Below are 16399 nucleotides of genomic sequence, written 5' to 3' on the forward strand. Positions count from 1 at the left end.
CCCCTTGAGGTTTTATTTTCTTCTTGAGTGTTTGGTGCCACCTTCTCCTAATAATATGAAATAAGGAAAATGTGTGTTGTCAAGAAATGAGACTTGAGCCTTCTGTGTCTTCAACATCTCTCTTTCCATGACAAAATATTCCTTGAGCCAAAACCTGCATCTCCCAGAAATGTGGCAGGAAAGAAGCAGCAGAGCAAGATCCCTCTGTTATCCCACACCACAGCCACCTTCTTCAAAGGAAAAAAGTAGTCATTGCACCATGGACTCCTTAAATCACTAGATTTTAATAGCCATATAAATCCTTTGCATACAGCAATCTGTGGCATGAGAAACCATATAGATACTGAACAAGTTTTTCTGGCTTTTACCACATAAAACTACCAGCAATTTTGTTCTTTAAATCAACTCCTGTAGTAGAAACAATACCAAGCAATTAACAGCAAATTTCTATTTTTTCTAAAAGAACAACGTTTCTTCTCTTAAAAAGAGCCAAGAAGCTGACAGGGAGTTTCAGATGTATGTACAGATCTGGGTACCTCAGGAAGCTGTCAGTGGGGGGGACACTAACAGCACCCCCTGTCACCCCCTGAGGAGGGCTGGGGGTGACTGAGGGGTGACAGCCACCTGCTGCTCTGCCTTTGAGGGCCCCACACACTGCCTTGCCCTCCAGCACCCCCTGGTCCTGCCTGAGACCTGGAGCAGAGCTCTGTCCCTGGGACAGGCAGTGAGGGGCCACGCCTGGAGAGGTGCAGGATCCATCCCTGAACATCACCTTGCAGCCTGTAAAGTGCAGCTTGCCTGTATTGCCTGTTCCTACCCATAGCTTCACTTGGTCAGGAGTTGTGCTCATGGAGAGGGTGCAGAAGTACATTGTACCTTTCCCCACCACAGCCCAGCACCTCGTGGGCGAGCTGACCCCTCCTCACCATTCCCTGTGCTGGGCACACACAGCCCCCCTCCCACCCCTCAGCCTGTTCCAGTGGCATTGGCTTTTGCAGAATTCACAGAATTCATTAAGAAAATCGTTATTTACAACCAGGTGTTCAGCAGCACGATGTGATAGAGGAGCTGAGACAAGAGCTCACCCTGGGTGGCTGAATCCCACCCTGGCCATGGGTTTATTGCTGACTTGGGCTCAGGGCTGCTCACCCTGGGCAGCTCCCACTGCCCCAGCCCCACAGCAGTGCCAAAGCTGCTGCCTGCACCCCGTGGTCACTGGCTGTGTTCACCCTCAGGTAGAACCAGCCCTGGGCAAGGTGGGCTGTGCACAGACACCACGCCCTGGGCAACGTTAAGGCATTACAAATACACAGGAGCTATTCAGAGATTTAGAAAAACCCACTCAGAGTGTAAACATTTTTGCACATACAGTCATTGGACTTCCACACATGAAGTTTTCTGTTGTTTTCTGGATAAATCATGAGATCAAGATCAGGAGCTACACAAAGAGCACTCAAGCAGACGCCTGGAGCACTTGGGGGTTCTCTTACAGCACAGCAGCATGCAACACGATGGACTCTAAGTAGTAAAAATATTGTTAAGTCTCAGTCTCAGTCCAGGATTCCAGATATCTTCCTACATTTCATATATAGTTTAGGTAAATGTCATGAACAACTACGTGCTGGTAACCCAGGTAAGATGGGTGGCTGTGTGATGAGCACTGGGTGATCTCAGCTCATTTCTACCTTACCTCTAAGTAGAAAAGGGAGATACTCTGCTTCTGTTCCTGCATCTATGGAGGTTGTTCAATGACCCCAGGTTGCTGTGCCAGTGGTGCTATAGGTTTGGGTATCAGCGATTCTGCCTTCCTCAGGGACTTTGGCACATGGACCCCAATTCGTACAAGATCCCTGAGAACGTATCAAAGCTGCAGTACTTTACAAGTTAACCTGGCATGGGCACGTGGCTCCCTGCCATGCTCATGCCTGCTTCTTGTTGTTGTCTATGCTGTGCAGCAGTGCCAGGAACTCCAGGATGAGGTTGGCTGTCTTGCGGGGCCGCTCCACCACCACCGAGTGGCCGCAGTTCTCCAGGATGTACACGTGGCAGTCTGGGATAGCGCCTGCCAAAACACTGGCACCAGAAACATCCAGGACCTGCACGGCAGGGGAAAAAGCAGCCACTGCCACAGTCAGAGAGGGGGTTTGCTGCACGCTGCAGAAACCCTGCCGGGGTCCAACCGAGATCACAGAATCACAGAATGATGAGGTTGGAAGAGACCTCTAAGATCATCGAGTCCAACCTATGCCCTAACACCTCAACTGGACTATAGCACCAAGTGCCATGTCCAGTCTTTTTTTAAACACATCCAGAGATGGTGATTCTACCTGCTCCAGATATGGAGCAGGGATGCACAGTCTGTGTGATGCCAGTGCCCTGCCTGGGTAAAGGGCAGAGAGGCTGCAAGTGCCAGTCTCAGCATGCAGCAGGCAACTCTCTTGTATGCTTTTCAGCTGCTGTCTCAGTGCAAAGGTATCACTGCAAGCAAACACTTGCATCTCTGCATTTATAGAGCCCTCTGCATGCCTGCAGCCTGCTTCCTCCCACATCTTCCCTCCCACTCCTGCCTCTGAAACAAACCCTAAGATTTTGCCTCAAAGCCTGCCCACAAACAGCACATCTCTTCCCAGTTGCCAGGACAACTCTCTTCACTGACACTTTATTCTTCTTCCCAGCCCTTGCCTGCTTCAGTGCTGGCACCTACCCCCCACCTGCCCCCCTGGCACTGCCCTCTCCCCCCTCTGGAAAGCTGGCTGTCAGCTTTCTGCCCATCACCCTGCTGAGCCTCTGTGTCTAAAACCACTGGGGACTGACACATGTGCCAGCTCCCCGCAGAGCAGTGCACAGCTCAGCAGCACAGCCCCCACTGTGCCCCACCGGTGGGCACAGGCAGAGATGGAGACAGGTCTGTGGGGGATGTGCAGGGTGCTGCCTACCTGGTCCTGCTTTCCCCAGATGACCTGTGTCGGTGCTTTGATCTTGCTCATGTTCTCATGGAGAGAGTGCCTGGACTTTTCATCCACGATCTCTAAAAACACTAGTGGGGCAAGAGTAGAGTCAGTCCTACAGGGAGATGTTTGGCCTTCCTGTCTCAAAGGGGGCCAAGTGGTCCTGCTAGCATCCCCTCACTGGGAAACCCATGCAGAGATGATGGGCTGTCCTTGCCCCGCCACCAAGCCCAGCTGCAGAGGGGCCCTGAGCCAAGACATCTCCTCACAGGTACTTGTTGTACAGATGGAAGGGCGAGGGTGAAGCAACAGCCCCGTCACCAGTGGGGGTGGCAGTGCATTGCTACCAGTGACCGAGGTGTGTCCCCAAGTCTGTTAATGACATTGCCCCTCCCACCCTCAGCAGGACAGCATGGGGATGCTGGGGCACACCCGTGTACTGGGGCCCTGGGGGCTGGGAGCAGCTGGCCCCCAGGCCCTGGGGATCCTGCTGGAAAGCCCAGTGAGGAGGCTGCCACCGTGCACTTACGTTTCCGGTAAAATTCATTGTGTGGGATGCGAACGTCAACAAGGCCCTGGAGGATCTGCAGGGAGACAGAGGAGAGCTGCTGGAGGGGACCAGCCCTGCACAGGGCTGAGCATGCCCAAGGGCACTCAAGAGCAGCCCTAGTCTCCCCAGCAAGTCTGGCCCCAACATGAGCTTCTTCCTAAGCATGTGGGGGTGTTGAAACCATGCTTAAGCAACATATATTTCAGCAATGAGCAATATTGTCTTTTATGATGCAGACCCAATTTCTGCCCCTGGCCAGCAGCCACCTCAGCCATGACTGCACTTTTCTTCCTTCTTGCACTCTTTTGACAAAAACACAAAAGGTCTTGGCACTACCTTACATTTTTTTTCTTACTCTCCAATCTACTCACTCCAGACTTCCTAAGGAAAACTAGTATAATAGCCAGCCCCTCACCAAGTTCCTCTCGCTTGACAATGACGCAATTAACATTCCCATTACTTTTACTTAAAAAGCAGCGAACAATCTCCCTCCACATCAGACAACGGCTGCCTTAGTTATTTAATGCTTCCTGCCAGCCATATTTACTAAAAAACCCTTCTACATCCCAGCCTGCTGCCAAAAACTTCACAAGAGGAGGAATTCCAGCAGGGACTGCCAGAGGGAGCTTGGAAAAGAGGGTTTGAAGGGAAAGTGCTGGAAAAATGCAGGGAGTGGGGCTGGGTGTGTCTCACCTGGGTGATGGCAGGGTTGGCAGCTCTAGCTCTACTCCCAGCACTGCCTCAGGTGCCCCATGTAGGCTCAGGGAGAAGCAAATCTTCTCACCACCTCCAGGCTCCCCTTTCCCAGCCTCCACAACCAGGGTCAGCTCCTCACCTGCTGTGGCACCTTGAAGCGAACGTAGGAGCAAAGCTTCAGCATGTCTGCCATCTCCTCAGGGGTGGAGGGGATTAAAGGGATCCTGTCAATGCGCTTGGACTCCTGCAGCTCCCGCAGCTGCTTAATGAACTTGCTGTCAGTGGTACTTGGCAGGCCTGGGTGAAATGAGAAGGGGTGAAATCCAGATGAGATTCCCCCCCCAAACAGCCCAAACAAAAAAACATCCTTGTGCTGACCTCCCTCATCCCCGCCTCTGGCTTCATGCCTGCTCACTCTTTGAAAAAATTTATAAACAGAGGGGGAGAAAACACCTCCCCTGTACATACAGCCACTTCAGTATGCACCCAGAGGTACCCAGCCTCCCTCCTGCTCCAGGGCTTGGCACCCCCACAGGCTGGCACGGCACGAGGTGTAGACATGCATGACTACTTCAGCAAAGCTATAGTGCTTATTTTTATGTGCTCATCACATGCAAACACTAGTGCCCAGGCTGCCACTGCACAGGGCTGGACAGAAAATTTCAGCACCCCCATCTGCATGCACCACTGAAGAAAAATTCCCCAGAAATTTAATCCTAAACCTTTCTGCAGCCCCCACACAGAGGTTTCACATCCAGAAACAGCCAGAGAGGCAGTCAACACTTCTCCCAGAGGGGAGTGGGAACCCAACACCCCCAGAGCCTGGTAGCTAGGTAACATTTGCTTTGTTTCATTCCTTAGTGCTTATTTGGGAGCTGCTTTCCTTGTGTGGGAGGGGAGAGGAGCTGCTATGACAACTGGGATGCAGCAAAGCCTCCCTGGCAGAGAAGCTCCCTGCCTGCTATGCCTCCTGCAGCATATCATGCCCAGGCTTCCCTGAGCCCGCTGTCCAGGGGATGCTGGGGATGGAGGGGATAGAGGGGACACACTGCTGACCTGTGCCCAGCCCTCAGGTGCTCTTCCCACTGCAGGCACCCAAAGGTGGGAGGTCAGAGCTCTCCAGCTCCCAACGCCCCAGGCCTTCAGCACACTAGGGCTTTCAGGAGGCCAGAATGGCCTCAATAGGGGCCATTCCTGCTGCAGTCTTGAATCCTGCTCCTGAAGGCTGCAGACATGCCATGTAAAATGCCTGCCATCCCAAGGGAAAAGGCATTTTTCTCCAGAGCAGAACTTGTCCCATTTGCCCTAGTCCTGACCAAAGCACAGTGGGGCAAACACCAAACCCCTGGAGAAGAGTAGTCAGCACAAAGCTGTGATTTTCTCTTGTTCCTTGCCAGAGATTTCCAGAGTGTAAATACAAATTATTTCTAAATGCTTTGCACTACACATCTATGCTGCATCCAGCACTGCCCTGAGCTTCTGCACTGGCTGCTGCTTGCCCTCTCTCTGTCTCCCCTCCCCTGCCTTGCCCACCTGCAGGACAGATGAGGGTCAGGCTGCAAATATCTTCTGGGTACTGAGCAGCATAGACACCAGCAACATTTCCCCCCATGGAAGTGCCAACCAGATGAAAGGGCTTTCTGTTCAGCTTGATGCACTCCACGAACTGGCAGGGAGCAGAAGGAGCATTGTTAGGAGAGAGGAAACGACAGCATGGGGTCAGGTCATTAGAGAAAGTCTACTCTAAAGCTTGAGGCTGGTGGCTCTGGCTGCCTGGGAAGGGAGAGAGTGAGGCCACACAAGGCAGACTCAGGGGCCTTAGCATCCCTCATGTCCCCACGTCCCTCACGTCCCCACGTCTCTCTGCAGAAGTGATGGGATGCTGGAGCTTTACCTGGTGTATTCTCTTAGCTTGCCCACTAATGGAGTAATCATCCAAGTCCGAGCGGGTTGTGCCCTCGTGCCCAGGCATGTCCACACATACCAAGTGCAGGTTCTTTGGCAGGAACTGAAGAAACAAACCAGGGGTGGTTACAGTGCAGGGAAACTGCTGCAAAGCCCAGGGATGGCAAATGGGGAGCCCAGGTGGGTGCAGGGGGGGGGTCCACTCTCCCCATGACAGCCCTGGTTGCTCGTGCACCAGGATAAGTCAGCGTGTGTAAGGATGACATGATGAGAGAGCACGGCCAAGACTTGCTTCCCATGGAGGCAGCAGGTGTGTACTGCTCTTCCCCTGCAGCCCTGCACGTTATAGGGTAAAGGGAGGCAGCAAGCAATGGGCATGGAGCTAAGCAGCGTGTTCCTAGCATGTTACAGTAGTCACCCCATCCCATGCATGCAATCACTGGGCCCCCCACACTGCCCCCAAGCCCAGGACCATCAATTCTCAGTAAGGAGCAACATGATAGAAACAGAATCCCACCTTGACTATGGAGAGCCACATGTCTTTGTGGGCAGAGAAGCCATGTAACATCAGGATGGATGGCCGGTACCCAGGCCTTCCTCTATAGGAATAACAGAACTGATAATCATCGTAGGTGGCATATCTGACCTGCATGCCCAGGGCTCGGCGCCAGTACCTGCAAACAAGGACAAAACACCAGTGAGGAAGACAAGACCAGGGCCCAGCCATGATGGAAGGAAGGTGACAAGTCTGAAGGTAGCCACAGATCTGTTGGCTTATTAAGGCCGGTTAGGTTGGGCTCTCACTGGTGCCATAATGGGACTACTGGGATTAATTCTGTGCATCTGGTCCCTGGACAGATGCATTAATCCCACCAGTCCCAGGTGTAGTACTGGTTGCTGGCTGCACTGCAGATGGTTTGTGGAGACACTCTGTCTGTTAAGAACTTAAAAAAATACCTTAAATAACTCATTTAGCAATGGAAATAGGCAAAAATAACAATGGTAAAAGAGAAAATGCCCAAAGGCTGGTATGAGGACAGAGACTCGAGAGAGGGGGGCAGCACACGTGGCAAGGCAGTGTACAGGATGGGCAGGCCAAGGGAGGCAGCTCTCCCAGGTGGATAAGGTGGATCTGTCACAGGGTTATGTGGACACAGTCCTGCATCAATGGGAGTACATCACCCCACAGACGAGCACATCAGTTCCCAGCCAAAACAACCATGTCACCCTGGAGCACCACAGAAACCCAATTCCCATGGACCAGCTAGATAGCCTTTGCAAATGTATTTATACACACACAAAGGACTGGAGTGGACCATCCTTACACTGGGTTTAGCACCCCAGAAGATAGCAGGCTAACCCCAAGGCTGTTCCTCTAAAAGCAGAGGCAGACAGTCCTGCCAGCGCACGCTTGCAGCCTGCTCAGAGGATGCAGCTGAACTGCTGGCCAAAGGACCTGGGCAGAGATTATCAGTGACACTTGGGACACATGATGTGTACGTGCAGCCCACGGCAGGGAACGGGGCCCCTTTGTCTGCCTTCCCCCTGTGCTCAGATACAACCCTTGCTAGGACAACTGCTGGGCTACTCCTGGTGGCCAAGACACTGGCAAGTACTTTTATATGCTGTATCAGAGTTTATTTAAGGCACAGGAGCAAGGTCACCAACGCTTCTGGACTGTCCTACCTCTCTGCCCACTCAAAGCTTATGCATAGTGAAATCCTCTTTTAGCATAATCCCTTTTTCGAGGGAGTTAGTGGGACTTAAGCAGCATCTCAGCTCTGTGCTGGTCCTACAAGGAGAGGTGAATTTCTCCCTAATAAGTGTCTTAAGAGTCCTTGCCTCAAAGGCACTGGTGTGAACTACCAATGGGCAAGATGATAACATTTTTAGCAACTGATCCTAATGGATCAATTCAGCAGAAGGCAAAATAATCTGTGCAAAGCTGAACTGATCCCTCACAAGGTGTTAACTCACTTAGTGGCAGCAGCTAAACTGATTAACCCCTGTGGCAGCAGAGGCAGAGCGGTTCCAGGGCTGGGGTCAGTGGGGCAGCCCTGGATATCCTGCCAGGCAGGAAGGCGCATTAGCAGCAGGGAAAGCAGTGAGGCTGTGGGTGAGGGGGGCCCAGAGTGACCCCTGACTGTGCCAGCTGAGGACACAGACTGGCAGTGAGGAGAAGGAGGGGGCAGGGAATTAGGGAAGAAGGGAGAAGCTTCCCCCGGCACCTCCCAGGAACAGCGCTGCAAAGCTGGAGCTGCATGGGGCTGGAAGGGGAGGGCAGCATGGTGTGCTTCCTGCACCTCTCCTGCCTCTGCTGATGGGGAAACAAAATTTCACCCTCCAAAAAACTCCAACTTGGAAAGAAGCCAATAGAAAAGGAAGAGTAAGGGCAAACCCACGCTTCTCGTCCACTGTCCCTAACAAAGGAGGTGCCCATGACACACAGTGCATTGCAATTACTCCTGCAAGAATCCATGCTGCCAGAAATGCTGGAAGAGAGAGATGGGGGGACCACACCCTGCAAAAGAAGACAGTCCTTCTGACCCCTGCTCACATGCTCCCTCCCTCAGCCAAACACAGACCAACCTGCCCAGAGTGCATTTTCACTCAGCTCCTTATCTGCAGCCCCAAAAGAACAAAGGCAGCAGGACATTCTCTACCTTCCACCCAGCCTGGCTCCTCCAAGCTCCTGGCACAGACCCTGCACCTCCTTTGCCTGTCCTGCCACCCTGCCTGTGGCTGCTGAAGGCTTCACCCTGACCACACTCACCCTGCAGTGCTTTCCAGGGATCCTCCTCAGAACCTCAGCCCATCAGGGTCCTCCCTGGCTTCCACCAGCTGCTCACATATCCAAAGGAATAAACTACTTTGCCTGCCAAGCCCAGTACCACCCAGACACCCATGGGGCAGCAGAAGGTTGTGACACTGCCTGCTCTCCTTTGCAGGGTGGTGATCCCATCACTGGGGCTTTCATCCCGTGCTCCCTCCTCTCTCAGATGCTGTAATAAAAGGCTCCTAATTAAAGTGCCTTTAGAAACAGGCTTCATCTCATTGCTGCACCTGGGTGCTGGGATGAACAAACAGCTTCCTCTCACAGGAGGTCACTTGGATTTGGAAACATCCTTGAGCTGCACTGTAGGAGCCACCATCTACCAGCAGCATGTGAGGGCAGCCTGACACCCTCCGTGCTCTGCCTGTGCTGTCTGCTGCTGCTGCCTGCTCCATGCTGGGGGATGAGACTCTGCCCTGACTTCTGAAGAGGGTTACTCCAGCTTTTCCTTGCAGCAAACCCAGAGAGGAAAGCTGCCAGTGGGCTTATCTCTGATTTCCAGGGACAAAGGAGGACTGGAGGATTTAGTGCTTGCCTCCTGGTAACAGAAAGGACAAGATTCAAGGGGATAAGGAAAAGCATCCCTCCATCTTCTCTGATGCTCCATTCCAGAAGAGAAAGAGAGGAAGAGAAAAGCCTCATCCATAAGTACTAATGAGGGACAAGTCCCTGCCTGTGAGCAGGCTGTCAGCTGGGATGGAGCATGTGAGCCCAGGGACACCCACAGCACAGCCACATTGATGGGGTGGAGGGAGGTCACCAGACTCCACAGCTGCCAGGCTGGTGGAGATGCTGCAACAGCAGTGCTCTTCCCAGTCTCAGTCCTGTCCTTGGGGAAAGCAACCCAAAGAGGTTTGGAGAGATTTTGCAAGCTGGCACTGCAGTGGCAGCCTGGCCAGGTGCCCCTTGGCACAGCCAAACCTCTGGGACAGAGACAGGCCTGACAGACACAGGCCTCCACAGCAAAAATGCAATAGGAAAATGCCATTTTCTTCTCCCAGACTTGTTTAAAGCTGCACACAGCTGGCATGGCTCTGGAGGAGCTCAGGAACACCCAGCCCTGTGCACACCACCCTGAGCCATGGGGGGGCCCTGCTGGGTCCGGGTTCCCCCCCAGCACACCGAGAGCAGGGGCTCACACACTCACCAGTAGTAGATGCGGATCAGTGCCGAGGGCCAGAGGAGGAATGAGGCCACGAAGGCCAGGATGGGGATAGCCAGGGTGCCACCAGCGATGACAAACATGTTCAGCATATCCAGGTCCATGCTGCTCTTCACTACTCAGCCTCACCTGCCTGCATTTAGGGAAAGTTCTGAGGTTAACCACCAGAAATTATGACAAATAATTGCTAAATGAGAACTCTGCTGCCAGATGAGGAGGAAAGCAGATCTGCAAGAGGCAGATATCCTTCAGGAGCACAGCAGCGTCTCCTTCAGTTTTAAAACCCACCTATTTCTTCTGGCTCCTTAATGGATTTAATCACTGCAATGTTATCCTCTCAGGAGAGCACATCTCAAACAGGCAATGACCCTCCTACCAGGCATGGAACATGTCTGGGGTGACAGGGCACAGCGTGGCCCTTGGGACACTTTGCAGACACAGCAAGCACAGCCCCCAAGGGGTGCAGGCAGCCTTTCCCCCCGCCATGGGTGCAGGCAGGGCCAGCTTCAGGCAGGCTCCACGCTTCTTTCTGGAGGCAGGCACCCAGCTTTGTCTCCCCTCTCTCCTCCTGCCTGATCCCAAATCCCCAGCACACAACCACTGACCTAGAACTGATGGGTTGAGCCCAGCTCTCATTACAGCTCTGCACAGGCACCAACTAATCAAGGCAGCAGAGCCTATTAATGGGCTCGGGAACAGAAGGAAACAACTTGGCAGGGCACTCTTTAGTGTCCAGCCCTTATCAGAAACAAATTTATCCCCACCTCCACATCCTCACCTCTGCCCCACATTTTGCACTTCCTGTGGATAACAGGTCCCCATCCCTGCTCCCCAGCATCCTCCAGACAAGTCTCAGGGACAGCAGGTGGAGGACACTCGGAGCAAGGGCAAGCTCTTGCACAATGTCATGTTTGTCCCTGAACTCTCCCTACCACAGGCAGCTGGGATATATTTTTCTCCTTAAGAGATTAAACGCTGCCACACACACATCTCCTCTAATTCCCCCTGCTAACCAACTCACGGCTCACCCTTTGCTCGGCACTACACTTTTGTCCCACATTTGTAAAACGAAACATCCTCAATGCCTGCTCTCCCACCAGCCACTCACCCCCCATCACCACCTCCACATTTCTCCGTGTCAGGACAGTCAGATTTTTTCCAGCTTCCTGCAAGACTCCCGGTGGTGTGTGCGGTATATGATGCCATGGAACAGACACACAATCGCCACAGTCACAGCGTCCCGCCCCCAGACACCGTCACACGGGATCACACTGGACCCCACGGTACACAAAACCCAGAGAAACGGTGTCCAGAACCTCTGAAACATCAGCCAGAAATGCCCTCTTCCCCCAGGGGAAATAGAAAAATAACTGAAGTTCGAGGAATGCTGTAAATATTTCTACCAGGCACCTCCTTAACAAAGCTAAACCTCATTTCCGTCTTCAAGCCGCAACAACACGTCGTTATTCGTTTAATTAACACTTTGTAGAAAGATCCTTGCTCTCAGCGTCGCTTGTTCATAGATAAACATTTTATTATGCAACCGATAAACCTTATCCATGCGAGCAGGGCTGCGAGGGAGCCCACCCCAGAGCACTCGCTGCCTTTTGCTATGTCACGAAAACAGGGCAGAAATTAAGCAGGGAAATCGCCATTGTTGCCCTTGGTGACCCGTAACGAGAGAAGGCTGCAGGAAGCAGAAAGCGCGGGATGGTGGAAGCCCCTGTGATCACCACCTCCGCCTCCATCTCCACACCGCTTTTAGAAAGCTAAACGAGGAGAAAGCCTTTAAAAAGCCCGGCTTACCTTGCAGAGATCCCCTCCTCGTCTCGGCACAAGCCCGGCTCGCTGTGGGCAGCGGCAGAGTCTGCAAACGCTGTCAGGAGAGGAAAAGAACAAGGTCAAAATCGCAGCTCTGCTTTCACTCCTCCCTTCAGGCTCCGCGGCCCGGTGAGTTCGGGGTGTTTGAGCCACCAACTTCCTTTCAAGACGTCTCATATTCACCTTCTGACCAACCTCTCCCCTGTTTATGTAAATACGGTCCTTTGTACAATACAGCCCGCTGGGTGCACTTGTTCCAAGCAGGAGCAGAGTGCGAGCTGCCATCGGGAGGGAGCGGGAGCGCGGCGGGCAGAGCCGGGCCCAGCGCCCCGGGCAGGCCTGCGCGCACCCAGCGCCGCGGGCTCATGCTCGCCCTTCAGGTGATTACTGCTATTAGAACAAAGCCAGCTAAGCTCCTGCTCATCCCCTTCCTCTTTGTCTTAGAGGTGCTTTTCCAAGCGCTCCCCGTGCCCCTCCCCTCTCCCCTGTGTGAGACGGGCTGGAGCGGAGTGCAGCCGCCGGAAACTACCGGGGAAGCAGCAAAACGCTGGCCTGAACTCGCTGGCAGATTTTGGCTGTGAAATTCACGGGGGACGATCAACAGGTGCACCGGAGCCACGCGGCATCAGTTCTGGGGGCTGCTTCAAGCCAGAAAATCCCGGAGAGGTCCCCCTGCCACGGCCGCAGGTCCGGGGGCAGTCGGGGCTGCTGTCCCTATCAGGCGGGAGCGTTTCGGCAGGGCCATGGCAGCCGCCCCTCCCCGGGTGAGCCCGGTGCCCAGTGCCGGCCCTGCACACCCGGCGAGCCCCGCTCGGGCCCCTCTGGCCGCGGGTGCCTGGGGGAGCAGGAGCGCGGGCAGCCCCATGGCGCTTCCGAACCTCCTTCTGCCTGGGCAGGGCATCGTCACTGATTTCCGTGGCTGACTCGATGGAGGAGAGTGTCAGCAGGCTCAGCTGTGCAGTCAGGGGCAGCCACCATCACCACAGTCCCCAGCACCCTCTGCCCAATAAAGCCAGCCCTGCACCCGTCAGTGCTGCAGGGACACTGGCCCACCGGCTCTGGGAGCACCCGCGGTGACAATGCCTTGCCGTTCCAGGAATGATAACCCTCCCTGCTGCACTGAGACCAGGCGCCATCACCCCAGGCCCCAGCACAGTCCTTTGCTACCAGCTAGAGGGTAGTTTTCTAAGCTGCTGCGGGTTTAAAAATAAAACAAGCCCTCTGGTAACAGCCGTAAGTCTTCATACCACAGCTCATCCATCATTCTGAGGTGCCCTGTGACCAAGAGTCACAGCAAGTGCCCCCAAGTCGTGCTACTGCTTCTCACAAGGATCTCCTCACACTTCATAAATTAACTTGGAAACATCAATTAGGCAACTCTGATAAATGATGTGTGATCAGGCAGTGATAACGCCGAGCACACTGAACACATGGCAGGGCATGGGATGCCAAACCAGGAGCAATTCCCATACTGGCAACAAGCACTACCCACCACAGCCTGTATCCCACCTGGGAGGATCCCCAGAACAAGGCACCCCAGGTAATGGGATGGTCCCAGGACAGACACTAAGGGGACATTCCACATCTCCATTGGTTTGCTACTTCCTCCCCTGTGTCAGATTCAAACAAGGATCTCAACACCTGCAAAAAGAGGGGCCAACAGGTGGAAGGGGTTTGTGGGTCACTACAGAGGACCACATGTTGAAGACACTCCCAAAGCCATGGGACAAAGGTATTTTTCCTCTTTCAAGCTCAGTGTGTCACTCCAGGGAGGCTGGGCAAGACCCAAGAATGTAGCTCAGGTGTATCTTTAATTTTTTTCTGAGTCCCACAAGAGAGGAAGCAGCAGCACAAAACCCACCCCAAGGCAGAAGGCCCTTGGGTTGGAAGAGGAAACTGGCAGCTGATGCACTGGGCAGCCCTGAGAAAGGCCAGGCAGGGATTTCACAAGAATCACGTGTATGCCATCACTGCCAACATTCAGACACAAAGGCTGTCTTGGGCTGGGCTCATCGGGACTGGGCTGCACGACTGCTGCTGCACCCAGGGTTTTGCTCAGCCCACCTGCACCCAGCACAGTCCATGCCTCACTGAATCACTGAAAGCTAAGCAGCACAAAAACATTTGTTTTGGGTTTGGTTTTTCTTTTTTTTAAGATCTGAAAAGGAAAAAAGCATCAACAAATTTAAAGATTCCACTGCAGAAACAGGGGTCTTTGAGGGACCTTGATGACTGAGGTAGGCCCCCTAGAAGCCCTGACTCACATCACTAACCATGTAAAAAGAAAAACCCAAAACATACAAGTGAACCCTTTCCCTTAGAAACCCCCTCACCCTTGCATCATCTGCAGCCAGAAAAATAATATTGACCATAAATGATGACATAACAACTGTTATGATTCCCCAGTGGTGTAGTTTGCTATGGGATCCTTTAGGTGCTAATCACAGAGAAGTTGTAATTTAATATCTATTAATATTTGAAAGATCTCTGTCTATCACCCAGCTCTCAATCTTAATCTGCTCTCTGGTGAGCTGGGAGTGGGAAATGTGCCCTTTCACCTTCATTTATTTATAGATGGCAGCAATGCAATCATTATTTCTGCAGCAGTGTTTCACAAAACCTACATCTCTGAGCCATTTGTATCTGTGCAACACGGCTCCAAGAGGAGCCAGAGAGTCTGGGCTGGTCCCTGACCCTGCTGCTGTACCCCGGGCTGGCAATATGCAGGGACAAGCTATCAGCACCGCTGCCAGCCAGCCTGGGCACAAGGTGGATGCAAAGCATGACCCAAGCAGGCTGTGCTGCCAGTCAGCTGCTGCTTTAGAGATTCATAACGTGCCCATCCTCCTTCCGGAGCCCGTCGCCATCCTCCTCCTGCCGCGCACGCACGCAGCAGAGCATGCATGGCACATCGCATGCCACGGGTGCCCTCGGACTCTGCGGGCTCCTGGGGAGGGGGTAGCAAAGAGTTGGGCAAGGATGAGGTAGGGGTATCCAGGGGCCACATCCTGGCCCCTCTTCTCAGCACACAGCCCTCCCCGGCCCCCCCCTCAAAGCATCCTCCTCCGGCAAAATGACAGCATCCTCCGAGCGGCAGCAGCTGGGACCATGGAGTCCTTTAGAGTCATAAAGCGGTTTGCTTTGGAAGGGACCGTAAAGATCATCTTGTTCCAACCCCCTCGCCACCAAATGATTAATTGTTGGAGGAGGGGGAAGGAAATTAAATCTTTGAATATATATTTTAATGTTTTTTCTTGGATTTCCTCTTTGCTCGCGATCTTCTGCCCACCCCCAGCGATACCACAGCTGGGACTGGGGACGCCCGGACGCCGGAAGGGCCCCCGCTCCTCTCACTTCCCCCCGGTCCTGTCAGTGCCACCGTCAGCCCCGCATCCCGCCCCCCCGCCTCTCACCGTGCCGAGCCGAGCCGAGCCGAGCCGAGCCGTGCCTGGCCGCAATGGCAGCGCCGGGCGGAACGCGGCGCCTCCCCCGCGCCGGTGCGGCTCCGCGGGGCGCTCCGAGAGGCGGGGATGCGGCTCCGCGGGGCGGGATGGCACCGGGGGAAGGCGGGACACAGCTGGGGTGAAAGGGGGTGACACAGGGGCCAAAACGGGGTTACAGCGCCGGGAAGGGCGGGCTGTGATAGGGCTGGTTTGTCCATGACAAAGGAGACAAGGGGGGGACAAGGACTGCAAGATGGCTACAGCGGGGATGGAGAGGGACGTCAGTGCCAGGGGGGATGCAGTGAAGCTGCAAAAGGAACGCAAGGGAGAAGTAACGGGGCTTCCATGGGGATTGCGACATGGGTGGAAAGGGGGATGCAATGGGGGATTCAGGGGAGCTGTGATGGGAATTCAGTGGCGTTAAAGCAGGGGGTGCAGCTGGGCTGCAGCGGAAGTGCGAGCGGTATATAGGGTGTAACACGGGTACCGGGGGGACAACGTGGGGGTACCAGAGGGCACACAGAGTGGCAGTGCGATGTGGCTTGATGGGGGTGTAAGGGAGGGGTGCAGGTGGGCTGCAGGGGGTGGGCAGTTACACCAGGGTTAGGGAAGGTGATTCACCCGCCGAGGCAGCGAGCAGTCACTCGTTAGGATTGCAAACAGCCTCACCACGGGAGGTGTAAAAGGGGGGGCTATTGCAAGGGACACACAGCAGGGAGCCAAGAAGGATGCAATGAGGCTACAGAACTCTTCCAATGGGGTTGCCATGGGGATGCAACAGGGATAAAAAGGGGAATGTGACAGGCAGCAACAGGGTCACAACAAGGAGATACAAGGGTGGAAACAACAGGGGGGTTGCAACAGGGGTGTCAAGGGGATGGCAATACAATTGCCACAGAACTACAAAGGAGGAGAGTGCAGTGCCACACCCCACAGAGAAACCTCACAGCCCCCTTGCATGAGGCCTGGGAGCAAGCTTGGGGTGGGGCACAGCTGCTGCCAGGTCTGGGGAAGGGCTCTGGTCAGGGATGTTCCCATGGG

General features: G+C 54.1%; 1 protein-coding gene across 2 annotated transcripts; it reads right to left on the reverse strand.

Annotated features, from left to right (window-relative positions):
* Positions 1-265: 265 nt before the first annotated feature.
* On the reverse strand, positions 266-15388 carry ABHD6 (abhydrolase domain containing 6, acylglycerol lipase). Of its 2 annotated transcripts, none has more exons than XM_066558262.1 (10): positions 15329-15388; positions 11901-11970; positions 10080-10227; positions 6617-6773; positions 6089-6202; positions 5728-5860; positions 4334-4491; positions 3478-3532; positions 2937-3037; positions 266-2096 (listed from the first exon to the last, which is right to left on the reverse strand). In XM_066558262.1, exons 3-10 carry the CDS (start codon positions 10196-10198, stop codon positions 1920-1922), a joined length of 1014 nt encoding a protein of 337 aa, XP_066414359.1. In that variant the 5' UTR covers positions 10199-10227; positions 11901-11970; positions 15329-15388; the 3' UTR covers positions 266-1919. The 2 variants fall into 2 exon arrangements, with proteins under 2 accessions (XP_066414359.1, XP_066414362.1); XM_066558265.1 differs by lacking the exon at positions 15329-15388 and adding an exon at positions 12099-12116.
* Between the last annotated feature and the right edge of the window lie 1011 nt (positions 15389-16399).

The sequence above is a fragment of the Molothrus aeneus genome, chromosome 12, assembly GCF_037042795.1.
Source record: "Molothrus aeneus isolate 106 chromosome 12, BPBGC_Maene_1.0, whole genome shotgun sequence".
In the NCBI taxonomy this organism is placed as follows: Eukaryota; Metazoa; Chordata; class Aves; order Passeriformes; family Icteridae; genus Molothrus; species Molothrus aeneus.

Bases quoted from the DNA above. Each gene is read 5' to 3' on its own strand.
- ABHD6 (XM_066558262.1), bottom strand. From the start codon at position 10,198: ATGGACCTGGATATGCTGAACATGTTTGTCATCGCTGGTGGCACCCTG. The intron at 6,774-10,079 runs GTGAGTGTGTGA...CCTTGTTTGCAG, and splicing joins CTGATCCGCATCTACTACTG to GTACTGGCGCCGAGCCCTGG. The intron at 4,492-5,727 runs GTGGGCAAGGCA...CATTTCACCCAG, and splicing joins GACCCTCATCTGTCCTGCAG to GCCTGCCAAGTACCACTGAC.